The 20,872-nt window shown below is 43.1% G+C and overlaps 1 protein-coding gene across 2 annotated transcripts in view; it reads left to right on the forward strand.

Annotated features, from left to right (window-relative positions):
• SPRED2 (sprouty related EVH1 domain containing 2) overlaps positions 1-20,872 on the forward strand; it is a 124,452-nt gene that overhangs the window by 71,596 nt on the left and 31,984 nt on the right. For both annotated transcript variants that reach the window (XR_003794906.1, XM_029231963.1), the window contains exon 2: positions 15,934-16,111. Coding sequence is in view for 1 of the 2 variants with exons in the window: in XM_029231963.1 (XP_029087796.1) it covers positions 15,934-16,111 (178 nt within the window). In the remaining variant the exon portion in view is untranslated. The remainder of the gene's footprint in view (positions 1-15,933; positions 16,112-20,872) is intronic.

The raw sequence follows: 20,872 nt of genomic DNA on the forward strand, positions 1-20,872 counted from the left end.
CCTTTTCTTAAAGCTGAAAAAGATTCTGTTGTATGTATTTTCTTTATTCATCATCCCCTGATGGACATTTAGGTAATTTCCACCTCTTGGCTATTGTGAGTAATACTTCAGTGAACAGTGGATGTGAAATTAATTGCCTTTTGAAATAGGAGTTGACCTTCAATAAATGTGAGGGTTAATTCCCTATATGCAAACACACGAGAAAAAGTGCCATCGTGTCACATCACTCTGTGTTTATCTAGCCTTTTCAGTTTACACAAGAGTTTTTCATATACCGAGTTTCTCACTGTGGGAATTTGCTGGGTATGGAGCAATTTTCAGTCCAGGTTGCTTCCTTCAGGGATTGTGACTTCCCTAGGGGTGGGCTTAGTCCTGAGAGGCTGCTGGAGCACACTGGTGAATGAGCTGGGCTCTGAGTAGTTCCTCTTGATCAGGCATTAGGACAGAAGCCCTTTCATCCTTTCTTCCTGATACTAGATGGCAGCCTGCAGCCACAGCACGGCTTCATGGTAGTGTAATTGCATCTGTTGGGCCACACAGACTGCCACCTTGCCTGTAAAGCTCGCTGCTAGAAGTTGGCCCTCGCTGCTGGATTGACTTCCCTCAGGCAGTGGTCTTTAGCTACCGCTGAATGCATGACCAAAAGCTTGGTCGGGCTCCCTGGAGCAAGCATGTTGGTGGTAGCCAGGAGAGTCCATATTCAGAAGCTTATTAGCCTCCGAGGCTCTCGATTATCCGTGAAGATCATGAGTCTTTAAATCAAATGGCTATTAGTCTTCCTAATTATCTCTCATGTTCCTTGGAAGTTCTTTCTGAGATCAGACTAGAATACTCTCCTACAAATTAAACAACATTTTAAGAAGATGGTGTGAAACTGTGAGCCAGCTTGGTAGCTAGTTGGCCTACACATTCTCCTTACCCCCCAGTTCTTTTATGGCAGGAACGAAACTGAATGGAAGCACGTGTACCAAGAGGATGGCTCTGTTTTGTAATATCTCAGAAGGAAATTGCCCTCGTAGGTTAAATCCTGCCCCTCTATGTATAAATCAAGAACTAGTCGAGTCGCTGCTGCGTGTTGATCCTGTGAGCCTTGCCTTGTGGCTGCCTTTCTAACGGCTCACCAGCAGTCATTGCCATCATAAAAGAAAAGAACAGGGTTTCCCTGGTGGCGCAGTGGTTAAGAATCCGCCTGCCAATTCAGGGGACACGGGTTCGATCCCTGGTCCGGGAAGATCCCACATGCTGCGGAACAACTAAGCCCGTGCGCCACAACTACTGAGCCTGCGCTCTAGGGCCCGCGAGCCACAACTAGTGAGCCCGTGTACTGCAACTACTGAAGCCCACGCGCCTACAGCGCGTGCTCCACAACAGGAGAAGCCACTGCAGTGAGAAGCCCGTGCACTGCAACGAAGAGTAGCCCCCGCTCGCCGCAACTAGAGAGAAAGCCCATGTGCAGCAACAAAGACCCAATGCAGCCAAAAATAAAATAAATAAATAAATTTATTTTTAAAAAAAAAAGAACAGTTTCCCCAGGGACGCTTGTTTGGCATTCCTAAAGCGCTGGTATGGTACCATTGTCACACTGCATTTAAACCAGTCATTGTGAGTTTGGGTACCTTACGTGCTTTCTGTTTGGTTTGTCTGCTGCTTGCATAGATGTAAAGATTTCTCAGCCTTATTAGCAGGCGATCATCAGGCTGGCTCTTTTCTGCCCTCTTCAAGATCCAGTAGTGCCAAATTCCAGGGACCCAAAATGCAGCCTAAATGAGGAGTTTAAGAGCTTCTCCTTGCTTGCCCTTTCTCCTGCACCCCACACCCAGGGAGGAAAACTCATGGCAAAACCCAGCCAGAGCCGAGTGGAACTGGCTGTTCCACCAGAGGAGGGAAACAGGCTTCTGTTGAGATCGTCAGCGGGCAGTCAAAACCATTTGGGAATAGGCCTGTGATTCAGGTATTTTAGGAATTGATTAGGCTTCCATGGACCGAATTGGGAATCCTACTGCTCACCCGTTTAGGTTGTTCTGTGGGGAAATCACGTTCTCGTTTCAAACAACTGATTTACAAGTAAACTTTTTTTTTTTTTAAGATGTTGGGGGTAGGAGTTTATTAATTAATTAATTTATTTTTGTTGTGTTGGGTCTTCGTTTCTGCACGCAGGCTTTCTCTAGTTGCAGCGAGCAGGGGCCACTCTTCATCACGGTGCGCGGGCCTCCCACTATCGCGGCCTCTCTTGTTGCGGAGCACAGGCTCCAGACGCGCAGGCTCAGTAGTTGTGGCTCACGGGCCTAGTTGCTCCGCGGCATGTGGGATCCTTCCAGACCAGGGCGCGAACCCGTGTCCCCTGCATTAGCAGGCAGATTCTCAACCACTGCGCCACCAGGGAAGCCCCGACAAGAAAACTTTGACCAGAGCTCATTTGTGACATTGAAGCAGCCTGGACCCAATGGGAAACCTGAAGTACACAGTTTCTTTATCAAAGGCCTATGAGTAAATGTCTCTCCCCATTTTTAAGTTAAGCAATGGCTTCATTACTTTTTCTTAACATTTTCCCTCTTTCTCTCTGAAAGTAGTGAAGATTGGTACTGGAGTGGCTGTCTTGAGTCAAATGATAAAGCTTATAGGATGAACTGTTTGGGAGAAAAGAGACAATTTCTCTTCTCTTTTTTGCCTGAATTTGCTCCATAAGTATGTCTTGGCGATTTTCTTCCATTGTGGCTAAGGAGAATCTCGCATTTGTGGATGTGTAATCCCAGCCGGATGGCTAGGTTGTACCTATTTTGTTCAAAGGAACTTATTAAAACACAACTTTCATCATTTTCTTGCTTTTTTCATAGTACTTTGATAGCCCAGCTTTGCTCCTGGGAGCTTTATAATTGCATAATACCACTTGCACTGAGGGAGCCTATCTGTTAGTTTGTCGTGGTTTCAGGTCTTTGTGGTTTCAGAGTTTTTCTTCAATTCGAAAGATGTTTTCGGTTGCATTTCACTGCTGAAAGTTTTCTGATATGCTTTTGTAGAATATTTGCTAAGTCCTCTGGCATGACTTTACGGCCATGTGGTTTTTTTTTTTAACACAAAGTTATAAAGAGGCCAAAGTTGAAAAGGGACCTCAAAGGTCATTGGGCCCCCTCCCTCATTTTATACATGAACAAACTGGGGCTCAGTGGGCCTGGGGTGTCTCAGCCAGGAGTGAGAAGGAGTTGTGCCACAGAGGTCAAGTCTGCTGACATAGGGCACTAGCTACACCCTGTGGATCCAAAAATGAGGATTTGCCTCCGTTGGTGTGAAACTTTAACCAAACTGAGGAGGACTTCCCAGCCCCACCCCCAGCTCTGCCATTTTTGCGCGGCTATGTTAGTGATACTTGCTCTTTGATTCCTTTGACAATCAGTTGTCCATCCAGTACATTTTAAGAGACCCATGAAAATAACCTCTCTTATATCCTCTGGATGACCTAGCTGAGATATGAGACCTTGGCCACAATTCTGGACCCCTTTAAAACAAAGCGTGGGGAGTCTGGGAGAGTTGTTTGGAGATTGGATCTTAGTTCTTTATCTGTCCCTAATGCCAGTGACCTTGAACAAGTCCCTTCTCCAGTCTGGATTTTTTTTTTTAAGAAGATGTTGGGGGTAGGAGTTTATTAATTTATTTATTTATTTTTGCTGTTTTGAGTCTTCGTTTCTGTGCGAGGGCTTTCTCTAGTTGTGGCAAGCGGGGGCCACTCTTCATCGCGGTGCGCGGGCCTCTCAACTATCGCGGCGCGCGGGCCTCTCGCTATCGCGGCCTCCCTTGTTGCGGAGCGCAGGCTCAATAGTTGTGGCTCACGGGCCTAGTTGCTCCGCAGCATGTGGGATCCTCCCAGACCAGAGCTCGAACCTGTGTCCCCTGCATTAGCAGGCAGATTCTCAACCACTGCACCACCAGGGAAGCCCTCCAGTCTGGATTTTAATTCTTCCATCTGAGTGAGGGGTCTGGAGTAGATAGTTTCTACGATTCTTTCTAGCTTAAAAAGTGAGTAACTAACTTGTGTGGCTCTTCACTAGTGATAATTGAAGACCTAAGCTCTCCGTGCAGGCCTTCTAGTCTCTACCTGGGAAAGGAAGAGGTCCAGAATTCTTCAGGGAGAACAAATGCTTCACATGTGCTTTATTTGTTTAAGCTTTTCATCTCTGATGAGGGAGGTGGCAGAATCCTAGAAGAAAAGGAATTAAATGAATTGGTAATTCTTGCCTCCTGAAAGGGTGTCCGTGTCCAGTGGATCATAATCCAGTCAGCCTGTCGCTAACAGGACATGCTGACCTTCCTCCCTGTGGGCGAAATTATCACCTCCTTTTGAGAACAGGTCTTATTAAAGACTGGCTTGTAAAGGATTTTATAGCTTTAAAATTTGGTATTAACATAGGTTGATAAAGTAGTTTCCTAACCTTTTGACTATGGTTTGCTTTGGAGTGGAGGGTGGTAGATGACAGGTAAAAAAATGGAAAATGTGTCCTGGATCACGTGAGGAGAAGTAACCAGATTTTTCAGTACCTTTGTCAGCATCTTCTAGGTTTAGTGTTGATCTCCATTTAGAATCTAGCACTAAATTTTCTCTTTCTCCTTATATCTTCAAGTGTTCAGAAAAGTTGAAAGAAGTATACAGTCAACACCCACCAGCTCCAGCCTGCAAACTAGCATCTTACTTCGACTGCTTTATCACCCACATAATCTATCCATCCATCCCTCGGTCCATCCGAGACACCCTGTTATTTTTTTATGCATTTCAAAGTAAGTTACAGATATGGTGTGCTTCTCCTGGATCAATTCAGCATGTGATCATTAATCACTCTCTTCCTTTTTGTTTTCTCTAATTTGTTAGAAAGCGAAGATTTCTGAGAAAGTCAGGCGCAGAAGTTCAAGGGCTGCAATTTAAAGACCTGAATTGGAGATTATTAACTTTAAACAACTCCCTTTGCCGTTTGTGTTTTGAAGTACCAATTTTTCTATTACATGTGTACTTTAATGTGGTGAGAGTTAATTTTGTTTAGTAGTCTCACATTTCCATTAGCTGGCCTTTGGGGGTTTAAATGTGGATCGTAAATACCATTTTTGGAAAGGTGTGTAAAACAGAGGGAAAGTCAAAGAAAATTAATTGCTTTTGGAGAAAAACATAGGAGAAGAAAGGGTTCTTTAGCTGTGGGTTATTTTGTTTGTTTCAAGTTGGTAATCCTTTGATCTTGATTAATTATGAACCCCACTGAACTCTGGGCTCAGCAAAGCAGCAGACAATAAAAGCAAAATCATAAACCTAGATGCAGACTTTGGCCTCTCGCCTACCAGGACTCCTGTCCCCACTTCGCACTGTGTGATCACTCTGAAACTCACCGTTTAGGACAGAACCATTTCAGTCTGTAAGAAGCAGATTCATTCTATCTTGGTTTGAATAAGATAAATTTCATTTTTTAAAGTGGCTTATTCATGTCAAAGTTGTTCGTGTTTTGATGATTTTTGAGAATAACTCAGAAATCTCCCATCAATTGCCTTTAATGTTAGTGAACTGTTGTGATAAAATCTTACTATGATTTCCTAAAATGTTTTAGGTGATCTTAAAATATCCATGTTAACCATGTTAGAGAATCTGTGTATAAGGCTATGGTAGAATTCACATTAAAATAAAACACAGATACATGGATATATTTATTTGTTATTTCAGTAACTGTCTACAGCAAATATGGTTCCTGGATGTACAGGTAAAAGGAACGAGGAGTGGAGGCAGGATGCAGACACGTCTAGGTGGGTCTGGCAGCCTTGCCTGGTGAAGGAGATTTGCCTTGAAAGGAAGAGTCTAAAATGGAATTATCCCCCTTGTGCTAACATAATCCTCATCTGAGGCAGTGCAGAGAATCATTTGATGCTGGGTTTTTAAAAAATCTTTTCCAAAAATTTTTTTAACTTTGTTGAATTCAGTGGGATTGTAAATTTAAAATTTTTTTTAATTGTATTATATTTACTTCCAAATCGAAGGATTTTTGTTTGTGGTGGAGGGTCGTGTGAGTTAATTTTCTGGAGCCAGTGTTTTAAAACTCAAAGATAATTTTTTTAATTAATTAATTAATTTATTTATTATTTGTGGCTGCGTTGGGTCTTTTGTTGCTGAGCGGGGGCTACTCTTCTTTGTGGCGCACAGGCTTCTTATTGCGGTGGCTTCTCTTGTTGCGGAGCACGGGCTCTAGGTGCGCAGCCTTCAGTTGTGGCTTGCGGGCTCAGTAGTTGTGGCTCGCGGGCTCTAGGGCGCAGGCTCAGTAGTTGTGGCGCACGGGCTTAGTTGCTCCACAGCGTGTGGGATCTTCCCAGATTAGGGTTCTAACCCGTGTCCCCTGCATTGGCAGATGGATTCTTAACCACTGCACCACCCGGGAAGCCCCTAAAACTCAAAAATAATTTAAAATGCATTCCAGAGCCTCCTATTAAGGTAATTATCCACTGTAGAGATACTTGACAAATAAGGATACAGAGGTCCGGAGTGGTCTGTCAACCAGGAAACCCACCTAGGATTTAAGGGGCCCGTATGCCCAGGAATCTCCAATTCCCTGGATCCACAGGGTGGGGAAATTAGAATTTCTGCTATTAGTAGAGATTAGAGCAAGTAATCTTCAGATTTCAAGAAAAAATGATTCCTTTCTTCACCAATTGTACAATAAGCTACCATGCCTGTCCTGCCCTATCTCTCCAGGCTTGACCTCAGCCGGGTCTTGCTTCTCCCAGCTGGGTCCGTTACTCACCTCAAGAGATTGTTGCTCGGGAAAGTTATATTGACACAGGGAGAGTTGCCAAAGAGCCATTAAAAAAATCTGTCTTAGACACAACTTATAAAATTGCCTTTGGGTGCTAAGATTTACTTCAGCCAACACTTTATTGCCCAGGTTTAACACTGCCCGGTGTTATGGTTTTAGGTTGTACATTAGCATAACAGCTCTAATGCCTTTATCTTTATTGTGCCCCAGTTATAAGTGATCCATCATTGTGGATATTATATATTTATCAATAGTATTCTTGTGGTTTCTGAATTTAAATGTAGGTAGGAAAGGGTTTTTTGTTGAAGAAAGAAAAGAACTATAGCTCCATCCTTAAGACATTGGATATATTAAATAAGTAAAATCAAAAGGTTTTGGTTAAACGATTTTTCCAAAAGGGGAAAAAAAGAAATCGAGAGCAACAGAAGTATAATCTAGCTGAATCACTCTTTTCCTGTGGAGGATTTATGCTTGTTCAAACTACAGGTGAGGAAAGCTTAGAGGTTAAATTTTAAATTGTGGGTTTTTTATTATTTTTGGGGGGTGGGGCGCTGCATTGGGTCTTCGTTGCTGTGCGCAGGCTTTCTCTAGTTGCGGCGAGCGGGGGCTACTCTTCATTGCGGTGCATGGGCGGCTTCTCATTGCAGTGCATGGGCTTCTCATTGCGGTGGCTTCTCTTGTGGCGGAGCATGGGCTCTACGCGTGCGGGCTTCAGTAGTGCACGTGAGCTCAGTAGTTGTGGCACATGGGCTTAGTTGCTCCACGACATGTGGGATCTTCCCGGACCAGGGCTCGAACCCGTGTCCCCTGCATTGGCAGGCAGATTCTTAACCACTGCACCACCAGGGAAGCCCTAAATTGTGTTTTAAAGACAGTACAGTGGAGTGATTCTAATATAACTTTGTAAACCTTGCTGAGAAGGAAACCCCAAAACCAGTGTTTTGTAAGGTAACCTCCAGCGTACCTGGGCGCTGCCGTGGGTATCACCACCTCCCGTTCAGCGTGTGAAGGTTTGCCCTTGGAATTGGGGCTGTCACTGAGGTGAGGGATCGGGGGCCACGAGAAGCTCTGACTTGCCTCGCCAGCTGTAGGTTTTTCTAGCTCACCAGAGTGCTCCCTGGTCAGGGTTTCCAGGCTGTGGGGATGTCAGAGGACCCCTAACTGCCTCTGGTATTTCCTCAACTATTTCCTCACAGGCCTCTTAAGCATCTGTCAAGCTTACATGTTTAACTTCCAGCCCTGATCTTTATTCCTTTGTGTCTTGGCTTCATTTCCTTTTCTTGGCCATTAAGGGTCACAGGACCCATGAACAGCAAGTACCCTTCACTTGGGACAGCTGGCAGGGTGTCCATTCCCATGGACGTCTGCAGGGTGTGTGTTTCAGCTCCACGTGCCAGAGAATGATTTTCGGTGTACATGCTACTCTGGCTCTTGTGGCCTGAAAGTGTGAGGTAGCACTTGGAGATTGGAAAATGCACATTGTAATGTAAAGGAAAGTATCGTACATAATATTATAAACAAGGTAGGGGCATCTATTTTGAATCATGGAAACAGTAGCTCATAAAAACGAGTTTGCAGTGGTTATTCTAAAGGAGAGTTTTTGTATTAAAGTTTAAGTAGGAAAATAAAAGTACTAGAGGCCCATGTCTAATAAACTTCAACTTCCTAGGATTGGTTCTAAGGAATTATTTATAAGTTATTAAATTTAAGAATCATTCCTATTTCAAATATCAGTCATGCTGGCAATGTCCTTCGTAGTAATGGAGAAAACAACCCCTTTTAATACATGCACTATAAAATAGTGTGGGGGTGAGTAGGTCTATTTATATGCTTCAGGGTAGCTAGGTAGCCTGAACAGCAAAGATGCTGGGCTTATATGGGGCATGTGAGGATGAGAATAAGCACGCCCCATGCCTCCCCCTCTGGCTCAGGGTGGAACTTGGACAGGGAGGGCTCTAGTGACCTTGCAGGAGAGCAGAACTTGCTAGCTGTGATGCAGGATTAAAGTGGGGATTCCTAGGGAATTCCCTGGTGGTCCAGTGGTTAGGACTCTGCGCTTTCACTGCCAAGGGCCCGAGTTCAGTCCCTGGTCGGGGAACTAAGATCCCACAAGCCGTGTGGCATGGCCAGAAATAATAGTAAAGTGGGGATTCCTAAAACATTTTCTAGTTATCTTCACTCCCAGATTCTGAGCCCAGCACATAGTAAAGGAGGAAAACCTATTCACACTCCACAGTATAAGCAGGAACCCCTGCTTTCCGCCCAGTTAGTTTCTGGATGAAGGTTACATCCCCAGTCATTGCAAGGCAAGCACCCACCACCTTCCAGGCACCATGTTATATATTGGGGTTCCATTCCGAAAACTCATTACATGCCATTTTAAAACTGCATAAATTGATCACAAAGATAAAACCCATAAAAGCTCTGCTGTATCGTCTGGGGGAATGACTCTGCATGGGCAAGATGAGCTGCAGCGTCTCAGAAATGCAGGGACACTATGAAGATTGGATGAAGAGCCTGCTTTCTTCTCTGGGTGAATCTGGTCCCTGGCAGAGGGCCTTGGTGCCATGCATTCAAAGTTATGGTGTCAGTCCCTGTTCGAGGTACATGGATTCTCTTACTAGCAGATATGGGGGTAGGGCTGTTTCCAAGACAACTCTCCATCAAGTGTACTTCATGGCTGATTTCATGGATGTTAAGTTAACTGTGGGGAAGCCTTTTTCTTGAGTGGTCTTAGCCCACTTCTTAGCTCCCCCGACTCTGATATCATGCAAGCCAGTTCTGTTTAAGAAGCAAACACTTAATGTTCAGAAAAGTCCTTCTCTGCTTCGTAGTGGCTGCTCATTAGCATTTGAGAGGAGAGCCAGGTGCCTTCACCAGAACTGGCTCCTGTGGGGTCTCGCACGTCTAGATGCTTTTCTTACCACTGTTGCCTGTAATGGCCTAACCATACAAACAATACACATTTTGTTTGACAGTAAGCGGGCAGAGCTAGTGTTCTACCTGTAGGGGCTTGTACAGAGCGGAAAACCACATTTCCACCATGCATAAAACTCCATTATGTACAGCTTTCCCTTCCAAACTTTATAAAGTTTGGATTATATAAATTTCTAAAACCAGCGCAGCCTATGTCAAAAAAAATTCTTAAGTAGTTGATACCTACTAAAACTCAAGAAACCACCACCCTTTTAAATAGAATATGACCAGTCTCTTTGGCTTCTCAACTCATTTGATCCTGCCGAAATATTTTGTTGATCCTTTTTAAAAAGATGACAAGACACATATATTTCACACACATACGTTTTACACATACATGTAATACTTTATATACACGTAACAATTCGATTAAATCAAAGAGCTTTTTGAAATCTATAGGCTCAAGGAAGACTGGGGGTGGGCCGGGCGTGTGATTAGAGTGAAGAGTGGTCCTCGTCCCCCTGGAGGACGTGGTGTTATATTTGGCTCAGCTGGCCGCACGTGGTTGTGCTGGGACCAAAAGGGAGCCTGAGAGGCGGCGATCTGGACTAATCCCTCTCAAGGTCTGGTGAAGTGGAGAAGGATGGAAAAGAGGCCTGGGAGGAAGTGAATGTAATGTTTAGCATAATGGAGAGATAAAGGAGCCCTGTGATCAGATAAGGGCTGGCTGGGTGGGGGCGGGGGGAGTTTTTATGGCGGATGTCAAAGTTCCCGGCTCTACCTCTGAAGCCAGTGGGAGAGCCAGAGGAGCAGAGCGCCAGTTGCCACATGGCAGACGGACTGCTTCTCTACAGGTGTGCCTGAAATGTAGGCTCAGACCTGTTCTTTATAAATCTGCCTTGCATTAATCATTGCTGGAGGTCCGTTTCGGATGCTCTCCTGCTGTCCAAGGCCCGACAAGCCTCCCTGCCACCCCGTTCTCCGACGGCTAAAAAAGGCAGGCAGTCAGGAAACCCAGTCCTCAGGGGCCAGAAAGGCTTGTCTTTAAAGGACCTGCTTTTGTAATTAAAGTCAGCCTTTCAGCAAAAATAATTATGATGGCTACAGTTGACCAAGCTTCTTTGTATCAGGCACTGGATCTCAGTTACTGCCTTTAACCCTCAGGACATCCCAGCACGGGTACGCTGCTTCTTCGTGTTTTGCAAATGAGGAAACTGAAGCTCAAAAAGAGGCTTCTTCAGCTGCTGAGAAGGTCAAGGCAGTGCTGACCTGTCTGGCTTTGAACATTCTTTACAGACACAATGCTGCCTCATCACTGTTTCCTACAATCCCTTTGTTTACTTCTGTAACGTGGCCCAGACAGGGCCTGCTTTGAATCTGGGGAGAACAGCTTAGAGCAGAAATGCCTGAGATGCAAAACTACTTGTGCCACCTTGGAATCAGCACCCCAAAACAAAAATCTAGCTTTAAAATTGTTCTTTCTCTCCCTCCCCATCCTGCCATGGGATGTCACCGACCTCTGTTGCGTGTTGAGTGATTGCAGGACAGCAAGTCCTGTTTTTACAAATAAGGCTGCATGTGGGGAGTGCAAAGCTTTGTCCTTCAAGGAACCACGTTTGGCCAGATCCCCAGCCCAATTTGAAAAAGCCAGTTTTACTCAAAATGCATATAAAGAATATAGTGGTGTTCAGGTGGTGGTCAAACACCATTTGTAATGACATTGACTCTTAGGGTCAGTTTAACTCAAGTTCAGACACTAGGGAGGGCTCCATTCAGTTTGTGTTTGGACCCACGCCTGGAACTTCACCAGGTCCTAATCAGTTACACCAGTTGAACAGTTGAAACTTTCAGAAGCATGAGGTGATTGTTGTTGTTGACAGTAGCGTTTGGGGGAATTTTCTAAAGCGTACCCGCAGCATTTTTCTTGTGCACATGAAGAAACGCATCTGCTTTAGCCTCTCCTGCTTCATCCCGCACCCCACAGACAAACCCCGCATCTGGCTTAAGCATGTTGCTTAATTCTTTCCAGAAAGAGGGAGGGAGGGAGGGTGGGAAGGGAGTTTCTTCCTTCTTTATACCTTTTTGGTAGTAGAGTTCATTGTCCTTTTCTGTTCTGGGCGGGGTGAGTGCCTGAATAACGTAAATACACCACGGATAGGAAGCAGTTGGCATGCGGCCATGCAGCTGGATCATGCAGACACCCGTCGCAGCTTTTAGTGCAACACTTTATCCCCCTGCCTTGTTTTCAATAGTCACTTGCCTCAGTTAATGCTGGCTATTGGGGTTGCTGCCAGAGGAGATGGGGGGCTTCTTTTCCCCACCCTCAACACCAGGTCCTAATCAGTTACACCAGTATTAACAGTTGAACTGGTGTTCAGCTGTTAAACTGGTGTGACCATAGAGAAGCGCACCACAGAGAAATCTGTGCCCTCGGGAATGGGCATGGAAGGAATCAGGGCAGGAAAAGAGGATGCTGCAGACCACAGTCAAAGGCCAAAATTAACAGCCCCTGTAGTCTGGAAGCCAGGGGCTGGGGTATTTGTTTGAATCTCTAATAAATGGAAATAAGTTTATGGCACCAACATAAGTAATGCAAACTTCCCTTTTTCGTGTTTACTTAATCCCTTCAAAGGAAGGGAGAAAAGCACACAGCCGCAACAAATAAAAGTAAAAGCATGTTTTAGCAAGAGGCGTGTAGAGTTTCAGTTATTCACCTTGGCCATTTCCTGTTGGGATGAACCCACAGTACATTCACAGACGATTTGAGAAAGCTGTGTTTCATACTAGAGAATTACACATCCCGGGAACCCTTAGTTTTTCTAGAATAAATGGGGAATGTGGGGGAAGTATATTCTCAAATTGTGTGTATGTAACTAAACAAATATTATAAAATGTTCTTAATCTCTCTGATCTAAAGGAATATGCGTGTTGAATCCTGAGGTGAATGGATTAATGATAGAAACCACGTGACTTTTTAAATTCAATTTTCCTATTAATGAAAAGGAAATCTTTAGCCTATCCCAGTTAAGCCGTGTGGCTCATAAGCAAATGAGTATTGAACACTATATTTTCTCAGAGATTTTCTTAGCTACAAATAATTTTTTAAAACCTGTTTACAAATATTGTCTATTTAACCCATTCATTCCTCGACCTACTACATGAAAGACATCACTCTAGGTTCTAAGGATATAGCAGGAAACAAAAAGGGCAAAGTCCCTGCTCTCATGGAGTTTACATTCTGGTTGGGAAAAGTGGGCAAACAGGGCAGATGTTGCTTTAGTAGCATGTAGAGAGACAAAGCACGGTGAGAAGATGTAAGAGGGGTGGAGGGTGCTGCTTTATATAAAGTGGACGGAGAAAACTTCTCTAATGAAATAATCCTGGACAGAGACCCGAATGAATTAAGGAAATGAGCCTAGTTGGTGTGTGGAAAGAAGAGTGGGAAATGGGGCTTGAAGAGGAGGAAATAACGAGTGCAAAGGCCCTGAGGTAGGGTGCTTAATGCAGAGGACCATCAAGGCCGATGGGACTGAAGTGGGATGAGCAAGGAGGAGAGTAAGATATGCACTAGATTTTGACTCTTACTCGGAGTGATATAAGAAGCTTTTGGAGAGTTTGAATAGAATGTCGTAATCTGACTTACCTTTCGACTTTCTTAGAAAGTTGGGCAGGTATGGGAAGTAAGGAGGCCAGTTAGGAGGCTGTTGCAGTCGTCAGAGAAGTGTTCTGGATATATTTCAAAGCAAGAGCCAGTTGGGAATCACGAGTTCAGTCTTAAACGTGTTAACTGAGGTGCCTACTAGATGCCAAAGCAGAGAAATCCCATAGGCAGTTGGTTTTACTGATCTGAAGCTTAGGGAAGAGGTCTGGGTATGGAAATGTGAATTGGGGCACTGTTAGCACATGGAAAATATTTAAGTGGAGTCGTTGGCCCTGGCTTAGATCATGGATCGTTTAGGCACAGCTAAAGGAGGGGAGGCAGCAAATACTGGTACCAAGTAGTAGGCGTGCTAGTGGGCACCGGTGCAAGGTCTCTTCTGAGTGTGTCTGTTTTCTCAGTGAAATTAAAGCATGCTCATCCATCATCTGAGAGGGAGGGGGCAGGAGGACATATGAAACAGTCTTCTTGGGGATGGGATGCTGGGTAAACCCACTTGAGTTTAGTGCTTTGGACTTCAGAAGTAGACCTACGAGCATAGTAGAGTGGGGTCTTTCCCTCTGACCATGTGCAGCAGCCTGAGTGAGGGCATGGAGTTAAGTAGATGGTAGGGTTTCACCAGGGTTTGGAGTTTCACTGGGCAACTTCAGTAAGGAGAGAGAAGGCAAACATGTTTAGGTTTTCTGCCAGAGTATCATGATAGACCGTGGAACTTAAGTTGGGTTGAGAACATGAGGGTGCGGAGAACAAGGCACAATAGATTGTTGGCCCTGGGGAGCTGAAGAATTATTGGAATCTAGAGAGTGTGAGCTGCACCGTAGGGAGATGGTGGCTGGAGAGCGGGATGCTTAAGACTGACAAGGTCAAGAGAGTGACCTAGGCCTGGGTGGCTGAGACAAGGACACTGAAGGAGAAGAGTTCCAGAAACTGAGAGGTCAAAGAACTGGAAGGATCCTCTGGGTGAATGATGAAACTACGAAGAATCACGCCAGGGGTCATGGTGAAGAGATGAAGGGGCAGTAAGCGCACGTGCTAACCTCTTCAAGGAATGAGGAGAGGTGACCAGAGGTCTGAGGAAGGGGGCACGGTCAGACTTGTGAGCTTCAGAGGAACTGGAGAGAGTGCCGATAGCCTGCGGTAGAGGTGGCTACCCAACCCCCCATCTAGGCTGAGTGGGGGAAGGGTGCAGGAGAGAGAAGGCAGCCACACGAGTGGGCCATGTGACTCAGCCAGAGAGCGTTTTCATTTAGGTTAAGAAAGTGAAAGGAACTTACAAGACGTACCTGGAGTAGTCAAATTCATAGAGACCGGGAGTAAGATGGGGAGTTAGTGTTGAAGGGTACAACGCTTCAGTTTGGGAAGATGAAAAAAGTTCTGGAAATGGATGGTTGATGTTCTGGTGATGGTTGCAGAGCAATGGGAATGTACTTGATGCCACAGAATGGTACACTTAAAATGGCTAAAATAAATGTTCCATTATGTGTATTTTACCCCAATAAAAACAAGTGTGAAAGGAAGGGTTTAGGAAGTAAAGGGGGATGTTGGCCCTTGAGTCCCAGGGGCACAGTGGGAGGGGAGCTGGGTCACAGTAGTGGGTGAGCTGCAGGGGGTGGTAGGGAACCTGGGTAGCTTTGCCTTTGCGGGTGAGTGAGGTGAAGCATGTGGGGCAGAGGGACAGTCTGAGTGGTGTTTGGCAGATCGCAGGCTAGGCTCTGAGCACTGGGCCTGGGGTGCATAGAAAGAGAGGGTTCTATGTTACTCTGCATCTTTGTTTCCCTAGAATCTGGTACAGTGCCTGGCATGTAGAAGATGGGGATGTATGTTTGAAGGATTAAAAAAAGCAATGTTGTTCCAAGAAAGAAAACAGCAAGTGAGAATTTAATGGCCTTGCCGAAAATCCAAATAAGTTTCGGAAAAGTGATGAAGAATGAAAAGAAGCTAGAGTTGGTCTCTGGAGGAGAAAGAGGATTTTTGGCCAATGTGCAAAGGAACTTATTGCGAAATCAAAGCTTAGACTGGAAAAAATAAAATCATAAACAGAAGGCTACACATGTGTAAAGGGTATTTGAACTGAAATATAAATGATCGCACGGTGAATTTGTGATTTAGGAGTGGGCTATCGTCTACTTAACGCTAAATCAGAATTATCCTTGTAAAATGTTAAGCCTTGGTCATTCATTATAAACCAAGTTTTAAGGGTTGAAACCATAATGTCCTCTTAAGTTAATAGACTCGTCTTTCCGAACTTATAGATACCAAACCTTAGATAGAAGTTCATTCGTTTTATTATTAATATGTCCACCTAGAAACTGGAGAATGTTATGCTTGCATACATCCTCAAAGATTCACAAATATTTTTTAATGACTGGGTGTCTTTTTTTTTTTTAACATACTTTTATATTGAGTTTAAGAGTTTGGGTTTTTCCCTGAACATTGATACAGGCTATCTTTTAAGGTTGCTGCCAGGCGTAGATTTTCTTTTGATGAGTCCCAAAAATGCTGGCTGTGGTCCCCTTGCACTGTGAAACGTGTCCTCCAGCTCCAGACCATTGTCATGCCCCATTCTTCTTGTTGTTGTCGTTTTAGTGACAGCTATATTGTGCGCGTCAAGGCTGTGGTTATGACCAGAGATGACTCCAGCGGGGGATGGTTCCCACAGGAAGGAGGCGGGATCAGTCGCGTGGGGGTCTGTAAGGTCATGCACCCCGAAGGCAATGGACGAAGCGGCTTTCTCATCCATGGTGAACGACAGAAAGACAAACTGGTAATGGCAGACGTGCAACGCGTGGGTTAAATTAGCAACGACTGATTTCTTGACATTAAATCATAGCCCTTTTCCTGTAGGTATATTTTTCCTTCTTTCTCTGACTTCAGACTCTTGCAAAAGCTTCCAAAGTTAGAACTCACGGGGCTGGCGCCAAATTGCAAAACCTAACCTTGGCTTTTCAGTGAAGTCACTTTTTACTACACACCGTATAACTCAGATGCTTAGAAGCCGTGCATTTGGCTGTCTTATTTGCGTCTTGATTAATTAAGCTGTCTTTCTGTCACTGTAACAAGATGTTCAAAATGAAAGTATGCTCTTTATTATGAATCACATCGTAGTGAGCTGTAAAGTCAGAGTTTTTTTAAACATTGAGTTTATTCATGGAGCATGCCATCAAGATTTGGATGGTGAGAGATAGAATGCAAAGAGGAAGTGTCATCTGACGTTACTTCTAAATAAATGTTTATCTCAACAATACTGCAGCTTCTATTTCATAAGCTAATGAATAAAACACGTTTGGGAAAAGAAAGTAACAAAAAGCAGCGGCATTACACTCCTGTAATAATTCTACATGCTTAAAAATAGGCACTTTGGAGAGTAATCATTATCTCACAAAGATGGGGGCGTTGATAGTTTATAACATAGTTTCATGGAGGGACTGGATGTCCAGTTCTATGTTATGAAGGAATCTATGATACGAAGGAAAATTGTCTATTTTTAATTGGTGGCCTTGATCTGGGAGAACATGCTCCTATCTGTATTCGATCCTGGAATGTATACTCCAAAGCCAACCATTGATTCAAAATGTGCAGGATCTCAACAGAGAAAATACAAAGACACCACAGGAATAAGTCAGTGGTACATTGGAGACCCTTGACAGCGGCATGTGTTGAGTTTTATGTGCTGAGTATACAAACTTAATCTTCTTCTGCAACCACTTCTTAATGTTTATAAAGGTTACAAAATAAGGCAGAACAATTTCTAAATGTTATATATGGATTAACAGAAATGGTATTTTCACACTTGATTCATTTCTGAAAATGAAATGAATGAAAATTTAAAGGGAGAATATAGCTCATTTTAAGAAACATGGCCATTCAAGAAATTCCTTACATAACAGTCAAATAATTAAAACATTCTTGTGTATAAGATATTCACAATAAAGGCAATGTAACCACACTAACAAGGAAAAGTAAAATAACTACCTTTTAGCCAGCATTTACCTAAGGGCTGAGTACAATGCTAGCCCTTTAGTTAAGATGTATCATTGTATCCTTACAGTAGCCTGTATAGCTATAACTGAAGAAACTAAGATTCAGAAAGACTCCTTGTTCTGGATGACCCATCTTGGGGGCCGGGAACCAGTATTTGATACCCTGTCACTCTGACCCCAAACTGAGCCAAAGTCGCATGTGCATAGCCACCTCTAGCCCTTTGATATAGTTTTTTTTCCCTTTGTGCGTATTTTTATTTTTACCTAGCTGTAATCAGAGCTCGTAAACAGTTTTATATCTGTGTGTGTGGTGTGGTTTTGTTTTGTTTTATTTTTTGGGGCCACATGGCATGTGGGATCTTAGTTCCCCAACCAGGGATCGAACCCTTGCCCCCTGCAGTGGAAGTGTGCAGTCTTAACCACTGGACCACCAGGGAAGTCCCTAAAGTTTTATATCTCATAAGATATTCTCATAAGAAATTTTTCATGTTGCTGGTATCAGGTTGATTTTCCATTGTGTATTTGAGGATCTCCTTAGTGTCAAATGTTAAGATTCCTTCCCTTCCCACTACCGCCAGTATTATCTACCTGCATTTTCCACACTTATTATTTACTTGGAATAATCTGAGGGGTCAAATTTTTATGACTTTCGATACTTGTACAAAGAGCTGCTACCAGCATATATGAGAATTTTCTTTAACACACTGAGGGTCACATATTTTAAATCTTTACCAATTTGATTAGAGTAACAGTGGTATCTTGTTGACTAATAATGAGATCAAATGTTTTTCTGTTTGTTAAACAGTCTTAACTGTGAATTATCTGTCAGTGTCCTTTGTGTGTTTACCTTTTGGGGCCTGATTTTTCTCCTTGATGCGTATGCCCTCTGAGTATAATAAAGATACTCATCTTCATCTACATATTTGCAGATAATTTTATAATCCATTGCTTGCCTTTTTTATTTTAGTTGGGGTTCTTTTCCTACAAAAATTTAGCTAGAAAAATTTTTTTCACTTTTTCCCTTTTTATTTTTATTGTTACTACTTTTGTGTTAGCAAATTATTGTACCTGGTTACATCTTTTTAGGTCTGTTTTTTCCTGGTATTTCTGTGGTTTGTCATAGAATATGTCAACTTGAAATAGCCTTTAGATTGTCTAATTCAACCCTTTCATTTTATAGATACATTCGTAAACTTGTACCACCGACTTGACCATAGTAATTGTGAGCTTCTACAATTTTGTTTGAGGCCCTTTATGTAAATAACCTCAGTTAAATTCCTACAACATTCTGAAGGAGGAGGATACTATTGATATTATCTACACTTTGTAATGGGGAACCTCAATTCTCCAAGAAGTGATCCATTTCCTCAGTCTGGGGCACATAGTCATTAGCAGAGCCAGCACTGGGAACCATTCCATTGTGAAGCCAAAACCTGGCCCCTTCATACCAGCTCTGCATGGGAATAGGACAGTCCTGGCTGTGGACCAGCTTCTGTTGTGTGTTGCTATTGCACAAGGATCGTGTGCCTCATCCCCTCCCCTGTCATGTTTCTCCATCACCCTCTCCCTCTTCTTGTCCCCCTTACATTCTGTGACTCTACACTTCTGGACTTTTATGTATTATATCCACTAGTAGTTAAATCACACACCCATACACCCAGATGTGCTTCTGCATCTTTCCATCCCTCACTGTGCCTGTTTCACACTCTGGTAAATCCTGGATTCCTAACACACAACCCCCCACACACTTATGGCAATATGGTGACTCCTCCTTTGGCCTTCAAGCTTACGTAATGCAGCATTTCTGCCCACTGGAGGGTATGAATCCTCCTGGAAGCTGTGCAAATGGGGTGGGGTTGTTGAAGGACACCCCTCCCCCTCAGTGGTGAAATGGTGAGGAGAGGGTGGAGATCATTTTGGGAATACAGAGAACGGATGGTATCAGAGTTCTCAGTATTCCAACTGGGACAACCAGCCTTTTCTGATAGAAACTGTTGTCAATAGTTTTTCCAATGTAGTGCAGTTCTAGAATTCAGCACATTGGTTTTTGTTGTTGTTACTTCTGTGTTGACGCCTGTGAACTTAACTTCCATTGTTTCTACGGGAAAAGTCTGTGTTCCAAATATCCATTCACAAAGTCGTTATTTGGATAATTTTTTGTGAGTCGGAGACAATCAAGTTCTCCTGAGAAATTATATGTAAACTAAAAATTTCTGAGTTGAATCTTATTTTAGATGGATTAGAGGATTTTACTTCTGAAATGAATCCTGTGAGAAACTACCTTATGAAGGTGAATCACAAAACCTAAAAGGTTGCATTCCAGTGCAGGTCTGTGAGCGCTCCCACACACATTTGGTGGGAGTTACAGCCGGCAAAGCTCTTTGAAAGGCAATTTGGCAGGATATGAATTTAAAATGTGTATTCCTTTTTACTTGGCAGTTCCACATCTAAACCCTATCCTATGGAAATAGACTGCAGAGCTTTATGGATAGCTACAGTTATCGGAGAGTTTTGGTCTCAGAATCCCTTTACCCTCTAAAAATGTATTGAGGACCCCAAAACGCTTTGATCTTGTAGCTTATAGCTACTAATATTTACCATACTAGAAATTAAAACAAATTGTTAAAAAATCTTAATTAAACAGTAGTGTTAGCATAAATGACATTCTTTACAGGCAAGAATAGGCAAATAACTATATAACTATTTTCCAGAAAAAAAATAATTAGAAGAATAGCATTGCTTTGCATTTTTGCAGATCTCTTTATTATCTGACTTAATAGAAAATAGCTGGATTCTAATGTCTACTCTTGCTTTCAATCTGTGGCCGTATGTTTTGGTTGAAGTACATGAAGAAAATCCAGCCTCACACAGATATGTAGTTGGAAAACAGAGAAACATTTTAATAGCCTTTTCAGACCATCGTAGATATACTTCTTTGATGCTCCACCAAAACTCGGCTTGTAGTAGTTTCTTAAATGTGGACTCTGAAACCGTATCAATGACCTTTTTATACTCTATTACATTAAAATCCACTGGTTTATCTTTCCCTTTGCATGGATCTTTTACTCATTCCTGATTTTATAACGTCATGCATTGGTCATTTGGAAAATAATGGTTTACTGACTTAAACAGATCTTCCAAATGTTGATACATTTAATTCTACAATATCAAAAATCACATTTCTTAATATCACCACTGATCTCATTAGAAAAGTCTTAAGTATTGGGAAGCTGTCCAAAATTCTAATTTTCACTTGAAAGTTGAAATTTCATTATTGGCAACAAATATCTCCTCGTTTTCCTTGAGGTGACAGGCTCGCTGTGTTCATCTTCAAGAAAATGTCTGCCAAGTACCCAAGTCTGAATAACCGTAGTTCACCTGTAGGCTGTTCTTTCAAGTAAACCTGGTGATCCATGAGGAAAGTAGTTAGTTCAACTCACAACTGCAGCAATTACACACGTTTTTCCTGGAGACAATCGTCATTCTTCCCCATGCAGTAGAAGTAAGAAGGCTATGAGAGATACTCTTCCCTTTTCTAATTACAC

The sequence above is a fragment of the Monodon monoceros genome, unplaced genomic scaffold, assembly GCF_005190385.1.
Source record: "Monodon monoceros isolate NGI ecotype Baffin Bay Population unplaced genomic scaffold, NGI_Narwhal_1 Super_Scaffold_19, whole genome shotgun sequence".
NCBI classification, from domain to species: domain Eukaryota; kingdom Metazoa; phylum Chordata; class Mammalia; order Artiodactyla; family Monodontidae; genus Monodon; species Monodon monoceros.